Source organism: Megalobrama amblycephala, linkage group LG22 (genome assembly GCF_018812025.1).
Source record: "Megalobrama amblycephala isolate DHTTF-2021 linkage group LG22, ASM1881202v1, whole genome shotgun sequence".
NCBI lineage: Eukaryota > Metazoa > Chordata > Actinopteri > Cypriniformes > Xenocyprididae > Megalobrama > Megalobrama amblycephala.
Genome location: NC_063065.1, coordinates 8,499,966 through 8,521,872, shown reverse-complemented (window position 1 = coordinate 8,521,872; position 21,907 = coordinate 8,499,966). Strand labels below are relative to the sequence as shown.

General features: G+C 35.6%; 2 protein-coding genes across 4 annotated transcripts in view; both read right to left on the bottom strand.

Moving 5' to 3' along the window:
* Positions 1 to 6,510: 6,510 nt before the first annotated feature.
* LOC125258184 (holocytochrome c-type synthase) lies at positions 6,511 to 13,811 on the bottom strand. Its single transcript, XM_048175071.1, has 7 exons — positions 13,711 to 13,811; positions 11,830 to 11,964; positions 11,614 to 11,747; positions 11,380 to 11,528; positions 9,030 to 9,149; positions 7,541 to 7,627; positions 6,511 to 7,446 (listed from the first exon to the last, which is right to left on the bottom strand). The coding sequence occupies exons 2-7, from the start codon at positions 11,948 to 11,950 to the stop codon at positions 7,248 to 7,250; spliced, it is 810 nt and encodes a 269-aa protein (XP_048031028.1). The 5' UTR covers positions 11,951 to 11,964; positions 13,711 to 13,811; the 3' UTR covers positions 6,511 to 7,247.
* Positions 13,812 to 15,963: 2,152 nt separating this feature from the next.
* The window catches only part of tlcd4a (TLC domain containing 4a), a 28,504-nt gene continuing 22,560 nt past the window's right edge, over positions 15,964 to 21,907 (bottom strand). For all 3 annotated transcript variants that reach the window (XM_048173763.1, XM_048173764.1, XM_048173762.1), the window contains one exon: positions 15,964 to 17,785. In XM_048173763.1, coding sequence (XP_048029720.1) covers positions 17,470 to 17,785 — 316 coding nt within the window. In that variant the 3' untranslated portion in view covers positions 15,964 to 17,469. The remainder of the gene's footprint in view (positions 17,786 to 21,907) is intronic.

Sequence of the window (21,907 nt, the reverse complement as noted above, 5' to 3'; positions counted from 1 at the left end):
CATCAGAGCTCATTAAAAAACAATGCAGAAGGCCTGCCTATCTCAGCGTGCTGGTTGACTGCACTATAAAAGTCAAGAACTCATCACTTCCAGTGCTGTGATAAGCCCAGGGCACAAATTGAAACCGGTTTGATTAGGCCTTGTGGAAGGCTCTCTCTCTCTCCCTCTCTTTTTCCAGTGGGCTGAGTATCAGATCTCCCCTGAGGGTCGTCTGAGATGGATCCATGCCAATCCTTTGGCCACAAACTAGTCGGGTCCTTTCAGAACATGACCTGTGGTGCACACACAAACTAACAGTGTGAGGTCCAGTTGTGGCACCTAATGTATTCAAAAGCCCTCTGGCGGTGTGCTGTGTGCATAAATTATCTGAGGTGAGGAAGTCAGACTGGATGTTGAATGTTTTCTGCAGCCTAAGGGCTGCTTGGACTGACTTGATGTTGTAAACGCCTTTAAGACCTCCCTAACTTTCTCGTGTCAAGGATAAATTTCTCTTTTCTAATTCTAGGCTCTTGCTTTTCCTTGTTGCATGGCACTGCACGTATTTGGCTAGAGGAAATTGCCAATTTTTCAAGCACCATAAACATTGTTTTGCTATACACACTTCAAATACAAGACGTAAACAGATGAAACAGGTCAATTCACAAGGACCCCAAAACTTTGCTCTAAGCTGGCCAATATGCACCTCCTTATTGTAAATGCCTAATTTAACACTATTGACAAAGCGATCTTTGTATTTGTCCTTTTTACAGTTAAGGGAATTTTCCATAACAGTGCTAAAACAACGTCCTTTGTTTACAAAAGTCCCTTTCAATTTAAAAGTCTCATTCACTCGTAAAGTTTATCTAATGGCGTATTCATGTAACTTTCACTCAATTCATATTACGCACTAATGGAACCTTTCTCAATACGACAACATATTTATATAAAATAATATTTATTGAACAACAGTATTTAAATTAACAACAATAGTCATTATGACAGCAGGAAATAAACACAATTATACAATTCAGTCAAACGTACACAAGCAGTGCTCTACAGGATGTAAGTTAAATATCGCCTTAATATTAAATTATTCAATTTAACATAGCCCAATTCGATTTGCTCAGGAACAATTAATAGATTAATAGTACCAAAGTTTGCCCATTTTATGTACCCAAAATGAATTCTATCTCATGTTAAATCAGCGGCAAATCCCCGAAGCACTGGCTGAGATGAAGCTGTTCTCGGCGGGTATACGAGCACTGAACGGCCGCTGACAGCCTGGAGCTCATCTCCGAAAACGTCTAAGCAGATTGTAAAATACGCGCTCTGATTAAATATTAGTCACATATTTCAGGTCTAAACAACTACATTTTCACCTAAAAAAAACTACAGTGTGTACACATACTATTAACTTCCAGCACAACTACACAATATGTTTATAAAATCTTAAATTTTAATAATATTAAAATAAAGGGTGAAGATTTTGATTTTTTTTTTTAGGCCGGACGTCAATTTTAGACACTAGTTTATTAAGTTTAGTATTTTTAGCTGTTGATCTGTTTCCTTTTAATCTGCTTTGGAACTATTTAAATAAGATCTTAGCTCTAAGTAAATTAGAATTGAATAAATTATACCTAGTTTCATATTGTTTAAATCAGTATAGAGACTGTTTAGGATTTATTGTTATTTTGACGAAGTATTATTACTTTTGCAAGCTATTATGGCTGCCAACTTGAAAATGTACTATTAATTTTCCTGAAATAAGCACTGCTTATTTAATTTCATAAGATATTTTGACTCCTGGAAACCTTTACTGAGAACTGTAATCGAATAGCCCTGATGTATAATATGCAAAACAGAATGAATGATGTGTGCAGAATAAACTCATGCTGATTGTACAAAATGGTGGTGGGGAGTCATAAAATTGTCTCCATGGTTACCACATTTTACTTTCAAATAAAACTCTTAAGTGCTGTAAAGCTTCCTGTGGGACTCTTGTCTTCCTGTTGCAGGTCCCAGACTGACAGCCCTTAAACACTCTGCATGCATTCATTTAGTTTTAGCATAATGCTATTTTCTTTATTATTATCATGTAAAAGAGCACAATTACCTATTCCAGTGTGTGTGTGTGCGTGTATGTGTGTGTGTGTTTTACTGATGTGTGTTTACGGTACAGTGTGTGGGAGAAGTGGTCCGGATGCAAATCATCCATGGGATTTGCATTTAAAACAGCTGCTGATAAACAAGCAATTTCACTTAAACTGGGTAGAAGACACTAACATACATGGATTCACTGCCACAGCTTTTCTCACTGCTCCAGATAGGGCATTTACTGTACATATTTTGTATAAATATGCAGTGACCCCAAAACCAATTTAGACACTTGTGCCACTTAAAAATTTATGAACGTCTGCGTTATATAACATGAAAGTGTGCTTACACTATCCTAAATGCCACATGGATTTATATAATTCAATGACATTTATACATTTTTAAGTGAGGCCTTTAGATTTGAGCATGTTTGAGCTGTTTTAACTGAAAGCAACTCGTACTGACATATCTTTAAAATTATCAGCGTCACTGTTTTGTATCAAGATTCACTCCAGTAATGTTTTTTTTTAAGGCCTAATCCTGGCTTAATCTAAACCCTGTCTGTGAAACCAGGCCTTAGAGATTAATCAACAGCATTTGTGGCTTAATGTTCCCACAATTAATAAATAAATAAAATAAAATAATAATAATACTAATTTTGACTTTTTTTTTTTTTTTTTACAAAATGAGGGCAAAAAAAATGTCAAAATGTAATTCACCATAGTCTCATATTGCACAACACAAAGAAATCCAATGTATATCAAGCAGTGCATTAAACAATAAAATGATTTCATTTAAAAATTGTCTCTTTTGCCTCTGTCATGGTTGTCAAATGCATGTAAATTTGAGTCTAAACAAAAATTTGTTCGTTTTTCTTCAGCAAATGTTTGTGATAGTGCTTTACCCTCAGAAAGTGTTTAAAAGTCCAGAATTATTTTTTTTTAAAAGTGAAATATTATTACAATTAAAAATAACAGTTTTCTATTTTAATATATTTAAAAATGTAATTTATTCCTGTTATGCAAAGCTAAATATTCAGCGGCCATTACTCCAGTTTTTAAAATAACCTGATCCATCAGTAATATCCATTTTGAAAAGAGTTGCACTGCTTAATATTTTTGTGGAAAATTTGAGATCATTTTTTAGTATTCCTTAATGAATAGAAAGTTCAAAAGAACAGCATAAGTAATTAAAATGGAAGTCAATGTTTGGAAGATTTGGAGAAATGTAAAGATTATTTTATTAAAACCACTTAGAATTCGTATGTTAAATCTCAAATTATTTGAACTATAAATCTATTTAAATGTCATGGCAGCAAAGTTGTACGTTTGGATAGTTTTTTCACACTAAAATTATGTTAACATCTTGTGGCAATACTATTGAGTAATTAAATATTTGCAGATTGACCCCATTCACATCCATTGTAAGTGCTGCACTGTAACCCAGATTTCAGAAAAAAAATATAATAATTATTAAAAAAAAAATACTTTTTTTTTGTGGTAAAAAACAAATGTTGACTGAGCTTACTGAAGATGTGCATTCATCTTCAACTGGACACCCAGTAACAAATTTTAGACAAGTTTGTCATAACTTAGCCTTCAAAAAAAATAAACAAGTGGGACTGAATCAAGCTTTTCCATCATCGGCATTTACAATCAATACAAAAGCAAAAACATCAGCCAGCATCTGAACATCCATGTCAGGACCATCACCGCTAGCTAGAAACTTTCCAACTGTTACTCCTTCCCATAATTAATGTTACAGTTCTGCAATCTAGACAAAGCCTGGTTATTGTACTTGGCACAGCTGGGCATCTTTTGGTATGTAAATGAAACAGACTGGAAGGATTGCAGGGGGTTTGAGTCCCCCCGCCAGACTCTCGACTGCCACGGGCTGTTTGTATATCTGTTCTGTGCACTACAAGGGGCTTTTCTGGTTCCCTGCCAAACAGAAGCCCTGACAAATAACCAAATACAAACATACAGTATCTTTGTCACCACACATACATTATTCAAAAGACCAGGGCTGCAAAACGAACCCCAAAATATAGCGTCTAAAACGCTGGACTGCTGAGAGATCAGTCACAGTTAAAACTGCCTTTTAAAACTCAGATTCCATGTAAAGCACAGACTCAATGGAGAGGTGGAAACTTACCCCAGAGGATGAGGTTATTCTGGTCTACGAGTGAAGATTTCTTTCCCACACCTACTCACAGATATGAGGAACCTCTGCTTTTCCTCTAGGTGCTTCAAAAATCTCTCACAGGATTGACTTCATCACCTTTAGGGTAAAAATACTGTTAAACATCAAGTGACGTCATCTGAAGCTGCTGTTTTTGCTTCTGTCTGTATTTTACTATGCATGGACAACGGATTTATAATAATACCTAAAGGGTGCAAAAGCACAGCTAACTAACAGTACAGCTGGGAAACAATATTTTGTGTTCACTGACCTTCTTAATATAATTCTAAATTATCACATATACATTTTTATACAGTCTAGATTAGAAGCCTGCAGTTCTAGAAGGTTTATTTGGCAAATCGAACTACTTTCCTCAGAAATGCTCATTGTAGCATCATGCTAACCCCAAAACAGACTTAAAAATGAATGAGTCATTGTAATATAAAACTCTCAGTGTGCAATATTGGACTACAGAAAACCAAAAGGGTCAAAATTAAGGGCTTTCACATAAAAAACTTAAATACACTAAATGTTAGTAGTTGTAGTAAATTTACTTGGTTTGGTTAGTAGTTTAGCTACAAGTGAACCAAGTAAATTTTAAAGGGATAGTTCACCCAAAAATGAAAATTCTGTCATCTTTTACTCACCCCCAAACCTGTATACATTTCTTTCTTCTGTGAAACACAAAAGAAGATATTTTGAAGAATGTCGGTAATTAAACAGTTGATGCGCCCAATTGACTTCCATAGTATTTTTTTTTTCTTTCATACTATTAAAGGTGCCCTTGATCCAGTTTTTACAAGATGTAATATAAGTCTAAGGTGTCCCCTGAATGTGTCTGTGAAGTTTCAGCTCAAAATACCCCATAGATTTTTTTAAATTCATTTTTTTAACTGCCTATTTTGGGGCATCATTAACTATGCACCGATTCAGGCTGCAGCCCCTTTAAATCATGCGCTCCTTGCCCTCCCGAGCTCTCGACTATAATACAGTGCATTTACAAAGTTCACAGCTAATATAACCCTCAAATGGATCTTTACAAGATGTTCGTCATGCATACTGCATGCATGCGTCGGATCCTGTGAGTATAGTATTTATTTGGATGTTTACATTTGATTCTGAATGAGTTTGAGGCTGTGCTTCGTGGCTAAAGCTAACATTACACACTGTTGGAGAGATTTATAAAGAATGAAGTTGTGTTTATGAATTATACAGACTGCAAGTGTTTAAAAATGAAAATAGCGACGACTCTCTTGTCTCCGTGAATACAGTAAGAAACGATGGTAACTTTAACCACATTTAACAGTACATTAGCAACATGCTAACGAAACATTTAGAAAGACAATTCACAAATATCACTAAAAATATCATGCTATCATGGATCATGTCAGTTATTATTGCTCCATCTGCCATTTTTCACTATTGTTCTTGCTTGCTTACCTAGTCTGATGATTCAGCTGTGCACGTCCAGACATTAATACTGGCTTCCCTTGTGTAATGGCTTGAACATGGGCTGGCATATGCAAATATTGGGGGCGTACATATTAATGATCCCGACTGTTACGAAACAGTCAGTGTTATGTTGAAATTCACCTGTTTTTCGGAGGTCTTTTAAACAAATGAGATTTACATAAGAAGGAGGAAGCAATGGAGTTTGAGACTCAATGTATGTCTTTTCCATGTACTGAACTCTTGTTATTCAACTATGCCGAGTTAAATTCAATTTTTGATTCTAGGGCACCTTTAAAGTTAGTGTGGTCCATCGACTGGTTACCCATATTCTTCACAGTATATTCTTCAATGGCTGATATATGACTTCATACTAATGCCTATTGGATTGAAAATCACACAGAAGCAAATGATTTCGATCACCCATGGTATTGTAAAAACAGCCTATTCCACAGATGAATGTCAAAATACTAAGAGGGCCACTGGTGCAACTTTAAAATGGACACCCTATTTAGTCTGCAAGTGCTAAGCTGACTGACCACAATTTCAGTGAACTCCACAAACAAACCAATGATTCATGACTATTTCATAGGAAGCTAAAAAACCATGTTAAATTTCATCCTTAACTGGGTAAGATGATTGTAAAACATAAAGGCTTAGGTGACTGTGGAAATGATCACTATCAATCACCATCACCGATAAAACAATAATGAAAGAAATTACATTTTCTGAGGAAAGGGCACCACCTGCTGGAGTGATCTGGCAAAAATAAAAAGCTGACATCCAAGCAAAACTACGGGAAACATGTACTTGAGCACTGTTGATTTACTTTTTGAATTGTAATTTGGTACAGGACCGGATTTAAAACAAAAGAAGTGGGTTACAAATTGTATTTAATTAGAGAAATTGTTTTCAGAAACACTCACTCAAAGAGAACACAGTCAACAACACATTAGCATACACACACACAGACAATAATGAAGCAGTTTGCTCAAAATAAATAAACCCAAAACAGCAGGTATGAGAAATTACAACATTTTAAAACTGAACCTGACAGCGGGATGAATATGGAATAGCTGAACAAGGGCTTTTAATAAAAAAGCCACAATTTTATATGCTTTATCAATCAATTTCATTCATTAGCAAAGGCCACCAAACCGTTTCGCCAAGCTAAAAAATGCTAACAGCTGCCAGTCGCTCTACACATGAACTAAAACACTCAATAATCAGCCTTTGAAAGAGAAAAACCAGCGGATATGTATAACCTGTGAGTAAGATCAGATAGCAAGCTTTCAATTTCAAAACCATCACTCGAAGAGTAGAAGAGATGCTTGCTGATGATGAACCTCATCAGAAGAGAAAAAAAAAACACTGACTCATTTTGCTCTCCAAAAGAGAACATGTAAGTTCCTCAATGTGCAATAATTTACAAGGATTCATGTTAAAGTCAGAAAGTCTCACAGCATGTAGAATGCAGATTCTAGTATATTGGCACCAGTGTCTTATAGTGGTGCAGAAATGATAAAACTGTGTTGGGATGGATTCTACGATGTCCAGCGCCACCAGGCCACCTTCATCCGATCCCAGACGGCCCCCATAGAATCGATGGCCGGACGCACGTCCAGGATGGAGAACTGGTAGGTGTCTTTATCAATGTCCCCGTCGTAGTAATCAATGACATAGCGGACTTCCTTTCCACACCGATCTACGATCCAATCGTGCCGGTCGAAAGGCAATTCATATCTAGAGAGAACGAAAGCAGAGAGAAATCAAGCACTCTGCAGTGTTTTAAACACAAAAAGAGAAAGATCCTTTGGGATTGACTTTTATATCTCACCCCATCCAGTGACGTATTCTGGCTCTGGGTGAAAACTCTTTGGCTTTGCCCCCGAATCTCTTCAGAGATGGACCGCATGGACACTCGCTGCCAAAAACAAACGTGTGTGAAACTAACAGTAGTCTAGGGCGCTATGCTCATTCTTGCATACTTGGCAGTTTGTAAAAACAAAGCAGATCACACTGCCAGTGACCATCAAATGACAAACAGGAGGAGACTAACACGATATTATCACCTCGTTTATCTGGCAGCAACGGGACAGCAGAGGTGATGATGCAGCTTTTATGTGATTAAATTTGTTTGGCATCACAAGTTATTTTATTATTTCTGCTAACAATATAAAAACTGCATTGGAACACATTGTAGTACAGCACAAAGTCTGTTAAAGGCGGCATTTATTTAATCAAAACTACTGCATTCATTTGATTTAAAACAACTTATTTAGTAAAAACACTAATATATGGAAGCTTGTTTCCGCAACTAAAAGAAAAAAGATAATTGCGACTTTTTATCTCACAATTCTGACCTTTTTTCTCACATTTGCGAGATTATATCTGACAATTCTGACTTCTTTTCTCAGAATTGCGCGTTATATACTCAAAATTGCGAGATAAACTCGCAATTCTGACTTTTTTTCCTCACAATTCTGACTTTTCTCGCAATTGCAAGTTATAAAAAACAATTCTGAGGGGAAAAAAGACCGACTTTATAACACAATTCTGGCTTTTAAACTCACAAATGTGTTTATATATCACAATTCAGACTTTATAACGAGCAATTGCAACTTTATATCTCGCAATTCTGACTATAAAGCAAATCTGACTTTATAACTCACAAATGTGAGTTTATATCTCATAATTCTGAATTTATAACTCACAATTGCTAGTTTATATCACGCAATTCTGACTTTATAACAGGCAATTGTGACTATATCACACAATTCTGACTATAACTCAATTCTTACTTTATAACTCACAAATGTGAGTTTATAACTCACAATTCTAACTTTATAACTTGCAATTGCGAGTTTATATCACGCAATTCTGAGAAAAAAGTCAGAATTGTAAGATAAAAGTAGCAATTATACCTTTTTATTTTGTTATTCAGTGACGGAAACAAGCTTCCATACTAATATTATTAAATATTATTACAATTTAAAATAACTTTTCTATGGAAGCTTGATTCCGTCATGGAATAAAAAAAGATAATTGCGACTTTTTACCTCACAGAATTGTGAGATATACACTTGGAATTGTGAGTTATAAACTCTGAGATATATACTCATAATTGCAAGGAAAAAAGTCATAATTGTGTGATTAAAAAGTCGTTTTTGTTTTCTACTCGGTGCCGTAAACAAGCTTCCATAGTTTTCTATTTTAATACATTTTAAAATGTAATTTGTTACATAATACAGCATTGCTCTCTGAATCATACAGTAAAGTGATTTCAGTCACTGATCGTGTAAAAATGAGAGTTGTGTTGCAGTCACCTGGCATGAAGGGCTTCCCACTTCAGGATTTCCTGCCAGGCTTGATCGTTGTTACGATTGTGGATCTGGATTATATTGGACATGTCTTCGGGAGCGAGACTGTCATCCTTCCAGCGCCACCTAGCATAACAACAAATAGCAATTAACTATTTACAGTAATTCATGACAAAAAAGACTGATTTTCCTTCCATAATGTGCAAAACATGAGCATGTCTTGTCTGTGAAGTATCTAAAATAATTGTTCTGTACCAACACTTAGTAGGCAGCATTTAAAGGAATCCTAGGCACACTCCTGACATTGAGTAAGCAAACATTTATAAGACAGAATTTGACCAAACATAAGGCAGCATCTAACATATCCTGCCTGGATAGACTGTCATCCTTCCATTCCAAAATGACCAGAAAGTTTTCATAAAATAGTCTATATGATTCTATATGTGTAATATTCAGCCTTCTGCTCTTAAAGGGATAGTTCACCCAAAAATGGAAATTCTGTCATCATTCTGTCACCCTCAAGTTGTTCCAAACCTGTATTAGTTTCTTCTGTTGAACACAAAAGAAGATGTTTTGAAGAATGTTGGTAACCAGACAGTTGATGGTAGCCACTGATGGTTTGCAACAGTTTGAGAATGAGTAAATGATGACAAAATTTTCACTTATGGGTGAAATCTGCACTGCATGGGGGGAAAAATCCAAGGCGACAACTGAGCCAAGAAAAATGCAACATTTGTATATTCATATTAATATATATATATATATATATATATATATATATATATATATATATATATATATACACAGTACAGTCCAAAAGTTTGGAACCACTAAGATTTTTAATGTTTTTAAAAGAAGTTTCGTCTGCTCACCAAGGCTACATTTATTTAATTAAAAATACAGTAAAAACAGTAATATTGTGAAATATTATTACAATTTAAAATAACTGTTTTCTATTTGAATATATTTCACAAAGTAATTTATTCCTGTGATGCAAAGCTGAATTTTCAGCATCATTACTCAAGTCTTCAGTGTCACATGATCCTTCAGAAATCATTCTAATATGCTGATCTGCTGCTCAAGAAACATTTAATGTGTACAATTGTACAAAATATTTGTGTACAATATTTTTTTCAGGATTATTTGATGAATAGAAAGTTCAAAAGAACAGTGTTTATCTGAAATCTAATCTTTTGTAACATTATAAATGTCTTTACTGCCACTTTGATTGATTTAATGCATCCTTGCTGAATAAAAGTATTCATTTCTTTCATTTCTTTTCAAAAAAATTAAAATAAAAATTCTTACTGACCCCAAACTTTTGAACGGTAGTGTATAATGCTACAGAAGCTTTGTATTTCAGATAAATGTTGTTCTTTTGAACTTTCTATTCATCAAGGAATCCTGAAAAAAAAAGTACACAACTGTTTTCAACATTGAAAATAATCATAAATGTTTATTGAGCAGCAAATCAGCATATTAGAATGATTTCTGAAGGATCATGTGACACTGAAGACTGGAGTAACGATGCTGAAAATTCAGCTTTGCATCACAGGAATAAATTACTTTGTCAAATATATTTAAATAGTACACAGTTATTTTAAATTGTAATAATATTTTACAATATTACTGTTTTTTACTGTATTTTTAATTAAATAAATGTAGCCTTGGTGAGCAGATGAAACTTCTTTTAAAAACATTAAAAATCTTAGTGGTTCCAAACTTTTGGACTGTACTGTATAGTAAATAAATACATATATTTATTTTTAATATATAAACAATATTTATTTAAAGAAAAATTTGGGGTCAGTATGATTTTCTTTTTTTTTTCTTAAAGACATTAATACTTTTATTCAGCAAGGATGTATTAAATTGATCAAAAGTGATAGATTGATAGAATGATTTCTGAAGGATCATGTGACACTGAAGACTGGACTTAAGACATCTTGCAATCACAGGAATAAATTACATTTTAAAATATAATAAAACAGAAAACAGTTATTTTAAATTGTAATAATGTTTCACAATATTACAGTTTTTACTGTATTTTTTGATCAAATAAACGCAACCTTCTTTAAAAAACATTAAAAAAATCTTACTGACCCCAACTTTTTGAATGTTAGTGCATACGTCCTAGCTCATGCAAAACCATTGTGTTCTCTTTCTTGACATTGGAGAATAATGTACAACTTTTTCTATCTTGGTAATCAAGTTACAGCACTCACAGACTTCCTGAAACTAAGCCAAATGACATATCAGCTCTCCGAAACATGAACAGGATGTATCCTGGTTGTAAAATTTAGGAATCTTTATACAAACGTATACTTTGTACATAGTACAGCACGCCGAAACTCACCCCTTCCGCAGCATGGCATTCCAGAACATCTGTTCCGAAGGATAGACCCAGTTCTGTTCTGTGCCTGCTCGTGGGATTTTAGACTCCTCTCTTTTCATGGACAAAGGGAATGGCTGGTCCGGGGAGGGCACCTGGTTTGGAGGGGGCATCTGTGGTACACATAAAAGCAACATTAACATGCATAAGCCAAAAACAAAAACCACATCATCTTATTCAGGGATGTGCCCAGCTCACCATATTTGTGGGATCGATAGCTCCTTCAGAAGCTCTCATGGGACATTCGACAAACTCATAAGCTCTCTCCTGGTGTGGCGGGCTGGCCGGAGGCGTCTGAGCCTGATGCATCGGGCACTCAGGAGGCGGAGAGCCTGGGTTTATATTGCACATTATGAATTATTACATACAATCTGCTGATATCCAGCTCATGAGAACAGATCGAGTGTGACTCACTTTTAGGGGACTCTTGATGCATGGGACACCCAGGGGGCGGGGACATCCCACCAAAATGAGGCGATGACATCGCAGACTCTGCCTGGATATTGGGGGCAAGACTGGATACGGACGCACCCATGATGAACACCAGTGCTGAAGAGATGAAGAGATCAAGGACATTAAAATGGAGATCAAGCACACCCTGTTGCATCATTACTTGTGTTATGTAATGTGACTATTTGAAAACATGTTGCTGAATGATGTTAATGGAGTAGGTCAAACACGCTGTTTATTCATCCTCAAGAGTTTCTTTCTTCTGTTGAACACAAAAGAAGATACTTTGAAGAATGTTGGTAACCAGACAGTTGATGTACCCCATTGACTTCCATAGTATTTTTTTTCCTACTATGGAAGTCAATAGCTACCATCAACCAACATTCTTCAAAATATCTTCTTTTGTGTTCAACAGAAGAATCTCATACAGGTTGAAACAACTTGAGGGTGAGTAAATGATGACAGAATTATGACAATTTTTGGGTTAACTATCCCTTTAAAGGGTTAGTTCACCCAAACATTAAAATTCTGTCATTTATTACTCACCCTCATGCCGTTCTACACCCGTAAGACCTTCGGAACACAAATTAAGATATTTTAGATGAAATCCGATGGCTCAGTGAGGCCTGCATAGGGTGCAATGACATTTCCTCTCTCGAGATCCATAAGGTACTAAAAACATATTTAAATCAGTTCATGTGAGTACAGTGGTTCAATATTAATATTATAAAGCGACGAGAATATTTTTGGTGCGCCAAAAAAACTACATTTCAAAACACTGCTTCAGGAAGCATCGGAGCACAATGAATCAGCGTGTCGAATCAGCGGTTCGGAGCGTCAAAGTCACGTGATTTCAGCAGTTTTGCAGTTGGACACACGATCCGAATCATGATTCGATATGCTGATTCATTTATGATCCGATGCTTCCGATGGTGCACCAAAAATATTCTCGTCACTTTATAATATTAATATTGAACCACTGTACTCACATGAACTTATTTAAATATGTTTTTAGTACATTAATGGATCTTGAGAGAGGAAATGTCATTGCTGGCTATGCAGGCCTCACGGAGCTATCGGATTTCAACTAAAATACCTTAATTTGTGTTCTGAAGATTAACGAAGGTTTTACGGGTGTGGAACGGTAATGTAATACATGACAGAATTTTCATTTTTGGGTGAACTAAACCTTTAAGTCTAATTTGTGGGGTTTTAATATGTGCATATTCAAATTTAGTGTTGTGTTTAGTTATGAAAAGAAGTGGCATTTGGAATAGCTTGTGTCAAACCTCATGTGAGACAGTTTGATGTGCCATATTTGAATATAGGCAAAATTATCTATTATTCCTCATACGAAGCTATCATAATGTTTTAGATGACTTGGAATATATAGCACCAATGATATGAACTATTGTTATGGTGCTTTTTATGGACATTTTTGGAGCAGGTCACCCTTCAATTTTTTTTTTTTTTTTTTTGTAAAATAGCATAAATATTCTGTCATACACATTCAGAACAATATTACAGTGCTTTTTAGTTTACACTTATCACTATTCTTAAACGTGAACTTTAAGAGACAAACACACTATATCGTCAGTGAGAGTACATCTAAAATAATTTATATACTATATAAAAAAAAAAAAAAAAAAAATCAGACTTCTACCAATCCCAAAATGTAAGAGTTACAAAATAAGTTACATAACATCATCCATACAGTCATGTAAAACACTGAACACTAAATCACATATTCCACTACAAACTCCATTATAACATAACCAGCTTTTAAATATCTTCACATAATAATCTCAATCACTGAGGAGCTACAGATATGAGAGCATAACTCACCTTACTGTGTCTCTTATATGAGGATCGGACGCTCTGCAATGTCAACGTGCACCGCTACTTCCGCTACATCCAGCATGCACTGCGTGCGGGGCGGGACCATGGGCGGGACCGAGGCGTAGCTCATAAATATTAATTAGATACATGAATCTGTCCATAATGTGCTTTTCTGAGAAATCATTTCGCCCCGGTTTCACAGACAGTGCTTAAGCTAGTCCTAAACTAAAATGCATGTTTGAGCTGTTTTAACTGAAAGCAAATTGCACTAACATATCTTAAAATGTGTCAGAGCCATTGTTTTGTCTCAAATACAGACATTTTTCTAGAGTACGTTTATAAAAGCTACTTAAATGTCCTTATTGTGCTAACTAGCCTAAGCCCTGTCTGTGAAACCAGGCCATTGTTTGCCTATTTAAGTTAGGACTTTTCATGGAACATTATTTAAATTAATTAATAACATTAATAAGAATTATGTAGAATCTTTAAATGTAATATCTATTCTGTGTGCTTTCTAGTGCATTAAAAACCATGATTCAGTTGAAATAATAATAAGAAATCTCCACTTCAGCAGAACTTATTTACACCAAACTTTACAGTTTTATTCCTATCTATATTCTTACAGAGGGATTTGTTGATATATAATTTGCCTGATTTTATACATTTTATTCCTAAAAAAATGGTTAAAATATATATATATATATATATATATATATATATATATATATATATATATATATATATATATATATATATATATTTTTCTGGCTGTTGATAGTATTTTCTGATTTATGGAGTGATAAAAAGAGATATCCAAAATTCCCTCTGTAAAAACCTTTGAATTTAATGTCCAAAAAATTAAATGAGAACTTTGAACCTGACGTCATCCAACATTCAGATTTTTGTTCTAGAAATTTAAGCAAATTAGCGCATATTTAATTAGATAATGCCTCATTTGCATATTTAAACATTACATTTTTGAAAACTTGTAATGCTAAAAATGTTTGCAATTTTTAATGTAATCAATCACCTAGTATGGTGATATCAATTAGTTATTCTTTATACCCTATTCACCTGGGGTGTCTCACCTTAAGAATTGCAACATTTTTTTGTATTACAAGTTTTCTGAAATGTTTAAATACTAATTTGCATACATTAAGCCAGAAAAACACATTTTCACCATTTTTTAGGAATAAATTGTATAAATCAGGCACATTATATATGAACAAACCCCTCTGTAAGCACTTTCAGAATACAGATGGGAATAAAACTGTAAATTTTGGTGTATGTTCACGTTACTGAAGTGGAGCTTTCGGCAGGAATTTTGAGAAAACGGCCTTTAAAGATATGTACTGTAATTGAAATCTACAGATGCAAATAGGTGTATTTTGGATATCTGAAACAACACTTTATGAAAAGTACAAAAATCTCAAAATTGACAGATACATGTGTGTTTTTGCCTGTAGTATCTCACTTAATGAAATGTTAAATAGGTAAGACATACAAACCACCACATCTGAAGAAGGGACATACCAAATGATTATGGATCAAAATGAGCATATTGCTTTATTGAGGCAAATGGCATAACGCAAGTGACAAATTAAGAATAAACATGTTCAAAAATAACTGCTGTGTCATTCCTCAGAAACATGCACTTTCCTTCAGTATGTGGGAACATGATCCCTGTGGCCACTGTAAGAACATATGTAAACATTTACATGGCAACAACTTCCTGTGACATTACTGTATGGAACGCATCAATAATAAAAACACATACAGCCATGATATTATGCATCTCCACGTTTCATGAACCAAACGCCGAACACTGGTTTATTTGTACCTTGAAGCGTTGAAAGGATTTCCCAAAAATCATCAGAAGCGGAAAAGTACAATTCAATATTGTCTTGGCAAAACAACAAACAAACAAACAAACAAACAAACAAACAAAAAAATCTATAACCGCCCACAGATTCATAGATCAATGCCGCTTTGGAAATGACCTGCAACATGAGGTTTTGAAAAACCTTGTTTCATATTATACTTGAACAGTGTATTATAATGCATGTCTGTAAGCCAAACTGGGGTTTTCTGCAAAATTATACTAAGACTGTTGGTGTGTCACCACTTACTTACTTAAGATTAAGACTCCAAACAGCCATTCTTACTTCTGACCTTTGGTTGTAACATTAGCAAGAACTAAAAACACAATCATTCATCCTTTACAATGACCCATGTGGTACAAAACGACACTAGAAGAAGTAAATAAAAGATGTTTATTGAACAAAACAAAAAGGCATTTTAAGTGATTGAATGCAAAGGCAAAAATCACAACATGGATTCCTGTATAACTTGTGCCAATAAAAGACAATTCTTCATAGGTCTGTCTCTCAGAATAACGCATTTCAAAATTCAAGTACTAAGTTCAATAAAAACAGAGCCCATTTAAAATCGTTTCCACGCAAATCGATGAAGCCGTCTTTCAGAAATCAGTAAAACTACTCATGCACTCACGTCTGTGCCGCCACCGAATGCATGTGTGTACAGCATGAATATTCTACACTAAATTTGTCTTACATAGTGACAATGAATTCATAAAAGTATCTCTGTATTGTGAAATCTCTCATATGCTGTATATCTACTCGGATACATTGACGACTTTTATATCTTTCTGTTAAAAAATAATAAATATGTCGTACAAACATTATCATGCCTTTCCCAGTGTAAAACTGGTTCAATAAATTAGATACGATGCAGGAAAACTATTCGACACCGGCGTCGAGAACTCCTCGAACATTCACGAGCTACACAAATTGAATTTCCTTTTAAAACCATTTCCAAATCATAAATCGATTTAAGTTCAGTATTGATTGGATACACTGTACACGAACGTAAATAAAATAATTATCGTATGTTCAATAAAATTTCTATGTACAATGCAATGCAAACATTCAGAGAACAACATTGCCGCATGCAATTAACTGTACAGTGCGAACAAATCGTGACGTCAACGGAATCGGAACGGAATCTGGAGCGAGTGTAAACCGATTTCATTCTTAAAACAGTTTCGTATGAATGCAATTGCAATGAGAAGAGTTTACTGCTCGTATCTTCTATACATATAAAATATTTTTTGGCTATTTAACCCACATTTCACCACGTCGACAGAAGTCGGATCTCAACGGTCCATCAGATAAAATATCTAATACGTCGCGAGTACAGCATGACGGTGGATTTTCCAAGAGATTTGTCTCGAGTACACTGATCCCGATCGCTGATTTTCCTCGTTTAGTGCAGTGCAGTTGCGTGGGTGAATCTTTCACAGTCAGTATTCGCGGCTTTGACTCTCTGACCGCTTGGCCCCTTTGCACAGTACAGTGATTGAGAGCGACGGACTGAACTTTGATGAATAAATAATGTGGTTTACCTGCCCACTGTTTAAAATTAAAACCACCCTCAGGTGTTTACTGTAGAAACAAACAGCAAAATACAGTTCAGCCGGTGGTTTTGTACAGTGCATAGTTTGCACTTTTGACGTACAGTTTTTAAAACACAAAATAAAGTGGGCGGCCAGTCTTTTCTGGTGTACTAGATCTCATTTTGTCAGAGTTTTGGGTCTTAACTCTGTGAAATATTGCTCTGGGGGTGGTTTTCATTCTCTACCGGGTCACTATCACGCAATAGTGTCCGCTCCCTTGAAGATCTTCAGTATGACAACAACCCTGCTTGTGAGCAAATTCGAACGTCCTTTAAGCCAGTTCCTTTCGCTCAATCGGTTTTTCCATTCTCCTGGCTCTCAGGTTTGGACCTCCGGCTGGAACGTAAGACTTTGTAGCAGCCGCGGGCGATTTTATGCATCCACATGACGTTCATGATGTCCAGGCAGATGCTGGAGAAGATCCAAGCGCTGCGGCCGCCGAAGGAGACCCTGTAGAAGGCCTCCGTGCCGTACACGGAGCACATTCGGGTGTAGTATACTGGCATGACAGCGATCCGCACCAGGAAAAACACAGCCGCCATCAGTACCCCGTTAGCCATGTTGGGCTTGGAGACTTTGGGGTAACCTAACACTTCAAAGAACCAGCTGGAAAACACAGGTGAGCAAAGTGACATGCTGTAAACTAATATGCTAACACAATTTCTTATTAAAGACAGCATGAAATGCCATTTTAAACATTTAATTAGGGATGTCCCGAACAAATTTTTTTTGTCCCCGATCTGATCCAAGTCAATGAATATTGAGTATCTGCCGATACTGTGTCCGAACTGATACTTCAAGTATAGGACTCCAGACTAACATTTGAGAGCAGTGGCAGATGATATAGCCAGCACCTGATTTGGTAGCACTGAGGAGAAGTGATTGTGGGAAGACTGGAGAGGGGAGATTGTGTGATAATACATGTTTATTTCTTGGAAATTCACATTTGAAAGTAAAGCACTGAGCTTGAGTTGAGATGCAGATAAAATTAAAGGGATAGTTCACCCAAAAAATGAAAATTTGATGTTTATCTGCTTACCCCCAGGGCATCCAAGATGTAGGTGACTTTGTTTCTTCAGTAGAACACAAATGATGATTTTTAACTCCAACCGTTGCCGTCTGTCAGTCAAATAATGCTAGTGGATGGGAACTTCTACTATAAGAGTAAATAAAACTTGCTTAGACAAGTCCAAATTAAACCCTGCGGCTCGTGACGACACACTGATGTCTTAAGACACGAAACGATCGGTTTGTGCGAGAAACCGAACAGTATTTATATCATTTTTTACCTCTAATACACCCCCTATGTCCAACTGCATTCATCACTCGATTCGTTTGGTCTGATCGCGCTCTGACAACGGCAGTGATGTCTCGCGCTCATATGCGCGCTCATTAATTTGGATTTGTCTGTCGTGTTTTATTTACTCTTATAGTCCAAGTTCCCGCTGACTTGCATTATACCACTGACAGATGGCAACGGTTGCAGTTAAAAATCATCATTTGTGTTCTACTGAAGAAACAAAGACACCTACATCTTGGATGCGCTGGGGGTAAGCAGATAAACATCAAATTTTCATTTTTGGGTGAACTATCCCTTTAACAACAACAACAACCTAATTTTTATAGGGAAATATTGTAAATGTTCTTCTATAGCATTATACAGAACCGATAGCTTCAGTGATTATAAAAGTAGCACTCTTTGCTTGCTTAGTGCTTTTTTTTCCTGTTTTTCATGAGACTTTGTGACTTTTCTTACTTTCTTCCTACATACTTCAGTACAAAATGTGTCAAACTTTGACAAAATTTGATTTCTTGTTGATTTGATATTTTATAATAGGGATTTCTTAATATCAAAATATAAATTTAAAAGCAAAATGTGTGAAAAAAATATTAGGGAGTGGAAATGGCTAATAGGCCAATGAGTGCTCCTCTGCCGCCATCTACTGGTTATAGTGGTAATTTCATGTTTTTTATTTTTAAACAAAAGTGTTTGTTGCCAAATTAGTTTTCCTACTTCTTGAAACTTTTAGTTTTACAAATGGGGACCATCTTTGATAGATGAACAAATGTTTTTGGTCATAACATAACATAACATTAAAAAAAAATTAAGCTAGATAATATTTAGAGCTTTGAAGTGCTGGAAAAAGTGTCAAATACTTGAAAGTTCTTAAAAAGTGCTTGAATTTCACTCTCAAAAGGATGTACAAACCCTGAAATGAATAATGTAAAAACATTCGACTATTTTTCACACAATACCATGGTTACAGTTAGTGTTACTATGTTAAATCCATGGCTAATGTTGGTGATTTGTGGACTGAAAAGCTCTCTATAACTTGTTTATTCATGGTAGCCAGCACTGTTTAATCTGATATTGAAAGTTTCTCACTAGTACGGTGTTCATATTAGGACTTCCTCACACCTCGGTCATACAACGAAAAGGCGTCATGCCTCAGACTAAAAGGCTTCAGTCATCGGACAAAACGGCATCGCGCCTCAGACTGAAAGGCTTCAGGTCTCAGGAAAAACAACGTCAGGTGTCAGGTCTCGTACAATTAGGCATCGAACTAAACAGCCTCAGACCAAAAGGCTTCAGACGAAAAGGTATCAGACTAAAAGGCATCTTTTTTTTCTTTTCTTTTTTTGTATAGCCTGACTTTCTATTGGCTTTTATCCCATCATATGTCATCCTTCAGTTGTCTTCTTCTTTACTGTTACTATTCCCAAATTAATTTAAGGTGTGTATGCGTGCATGTTAATTATGTAGAATCTATCTGTTGATGGTATTCATGTAGGCTATTTATGTAATCCCTTGGTGAATAAGAAAAGAAAAGGACATGCCAATTTTCACATTGGTCTGCAGAAAAACAGCAACGGGCTGAATGAAAATGTAAATGTGACTCTTCCAACCAGATAGAGGTATTCTGTTTTTATTGTAATTTTTTATGCATTCCATTTTTATTTTTATGTATTTGTTTCCTTTTTATGTAAAGCACTTTACCTGTGAATTACCACTGTGTATGAAATGTGCTAAATAAATAAAATTGCCTTGTCTCGCCTTGCCTAATCGATTCTCTGACAGTAGGTGGCGCTGGAACAGCAGAAATAAAGCCGTTTCCTTGGTAACCTATGTACACAAAGCAGCTGTACTTATAACAACGCATTCAAATAGCTTGAAATATTTTTTTTACCTCATAAAAACTAACCAAATAAAACAAAATGGTTATTGTAGTTAAAGGATTAGTCCACTTTTAAATACACTTTTCCTGATAAATTTACTCACCCCCATGTCATACAAGATGTTCATGTCTTTCTTTCGTCAGTCGAAAGTCGAGGTTTTTGAGGAAAACATTCCAGGATTTTTCTACTTACAGTGGATTTCAACAGATTGAAGGTCAAAATTACAGTTTCAGTGCAGCTTCAAGGACTTTAAACGATACCAGATGAGTAATAAGGGTCTTATCTAGCGAATCGATCGGTCATTTTCGAAAAACATACAACCGTTTATGCTTTATAAACAAAATATCGCCATGAACGTACTTTCCGCTTCCGCATTCTTCATAACGCTTACGCTGAATGTCCTACGCCTTCCCTATTCAAGTTACGGAAAAAAACGAAACTGGCGCCGCGTTCTTTCGGTAAGTAGAATAGGGAAGGCGTAGGACATTCAGCGTAAGCGTTATGAAGAATGCGGAAGCGGAAAGTACGTTCATGGCGATATTTTGTTTATAAAGCATAAACGGTTGTATTTTTTTTCGAAAATGACCGATCGTTTCGCTAGATAAGACCCTTATTACTCATCTGGTATCGTTTAAAGCCCTTGAAGCTGCACTGAAACTGTAATTTTGACCTTCAACCTGTTGGTAGCCATTGAAATCCACTGTAAGGAGAATAATCCTGGAATGTTTTCCTCAAAAACCTTCATTTCTTTTCGACTGACGAAAGAAAGACATGAACATCTTGGATGACATGGGGGTGAGTAAATTTATCAGGAAAAGTGTATTTAAAAGTGGACTAATCCTTTAACCATGGTAACCACAAATTAACCATGGTTTTGCTATACTATAGTTTAAGGTATTTGTAGTAAAATTATTGTTATACAAATAGCCTATCAATCCAAAAAAAAAAAAAAAAAAAAAAAAAAAAAAAAAAAATCATAGTTAACACTTTTAACCATGGTTAATTTTCGTATGTGTTCACGATAGTTTGCAATGCAAGCTAGTTGCAATGTGTTATTTTGCTATCTTTTTATAGCCTACATGCAAATAAAACTAGTGAATAATACAAATTTACAAAATAATCTCAGTGGGATATGTTTTATACAACTCAGTGTAATATTTAACTGAAAACTGCGTGCACGTGACATCACACTGAGACGGGGCAATTTGCTTCTTTCTAAGTCCGTTTCGTCTGATGCCTTTGAGTTTGATGCCTTTTGGTCTGAGGCTGTTTAGTTCTATGCCTAATTGTACGAGACCTGACACCTGACGTTGTTTTTCCTGAGACCTGAAGCCTTTCAGTCTGAGGCATGACGCCTTTTCATTGTATGACTGAGGTGTAAGGAAGTCCTAATATGAACACCGTACACTAGATATTGGTCCGAGCTGATGAATGGTCCACACTGTGCAGCTCAAACGAGTAGCATGATTTTATTCTGCTTTCGTTTGCCGTTTGATGTTTCTCATATGCAGCAGAAATGTCAGCTCTTATCAGTTGGTGGTGGCAACCTCT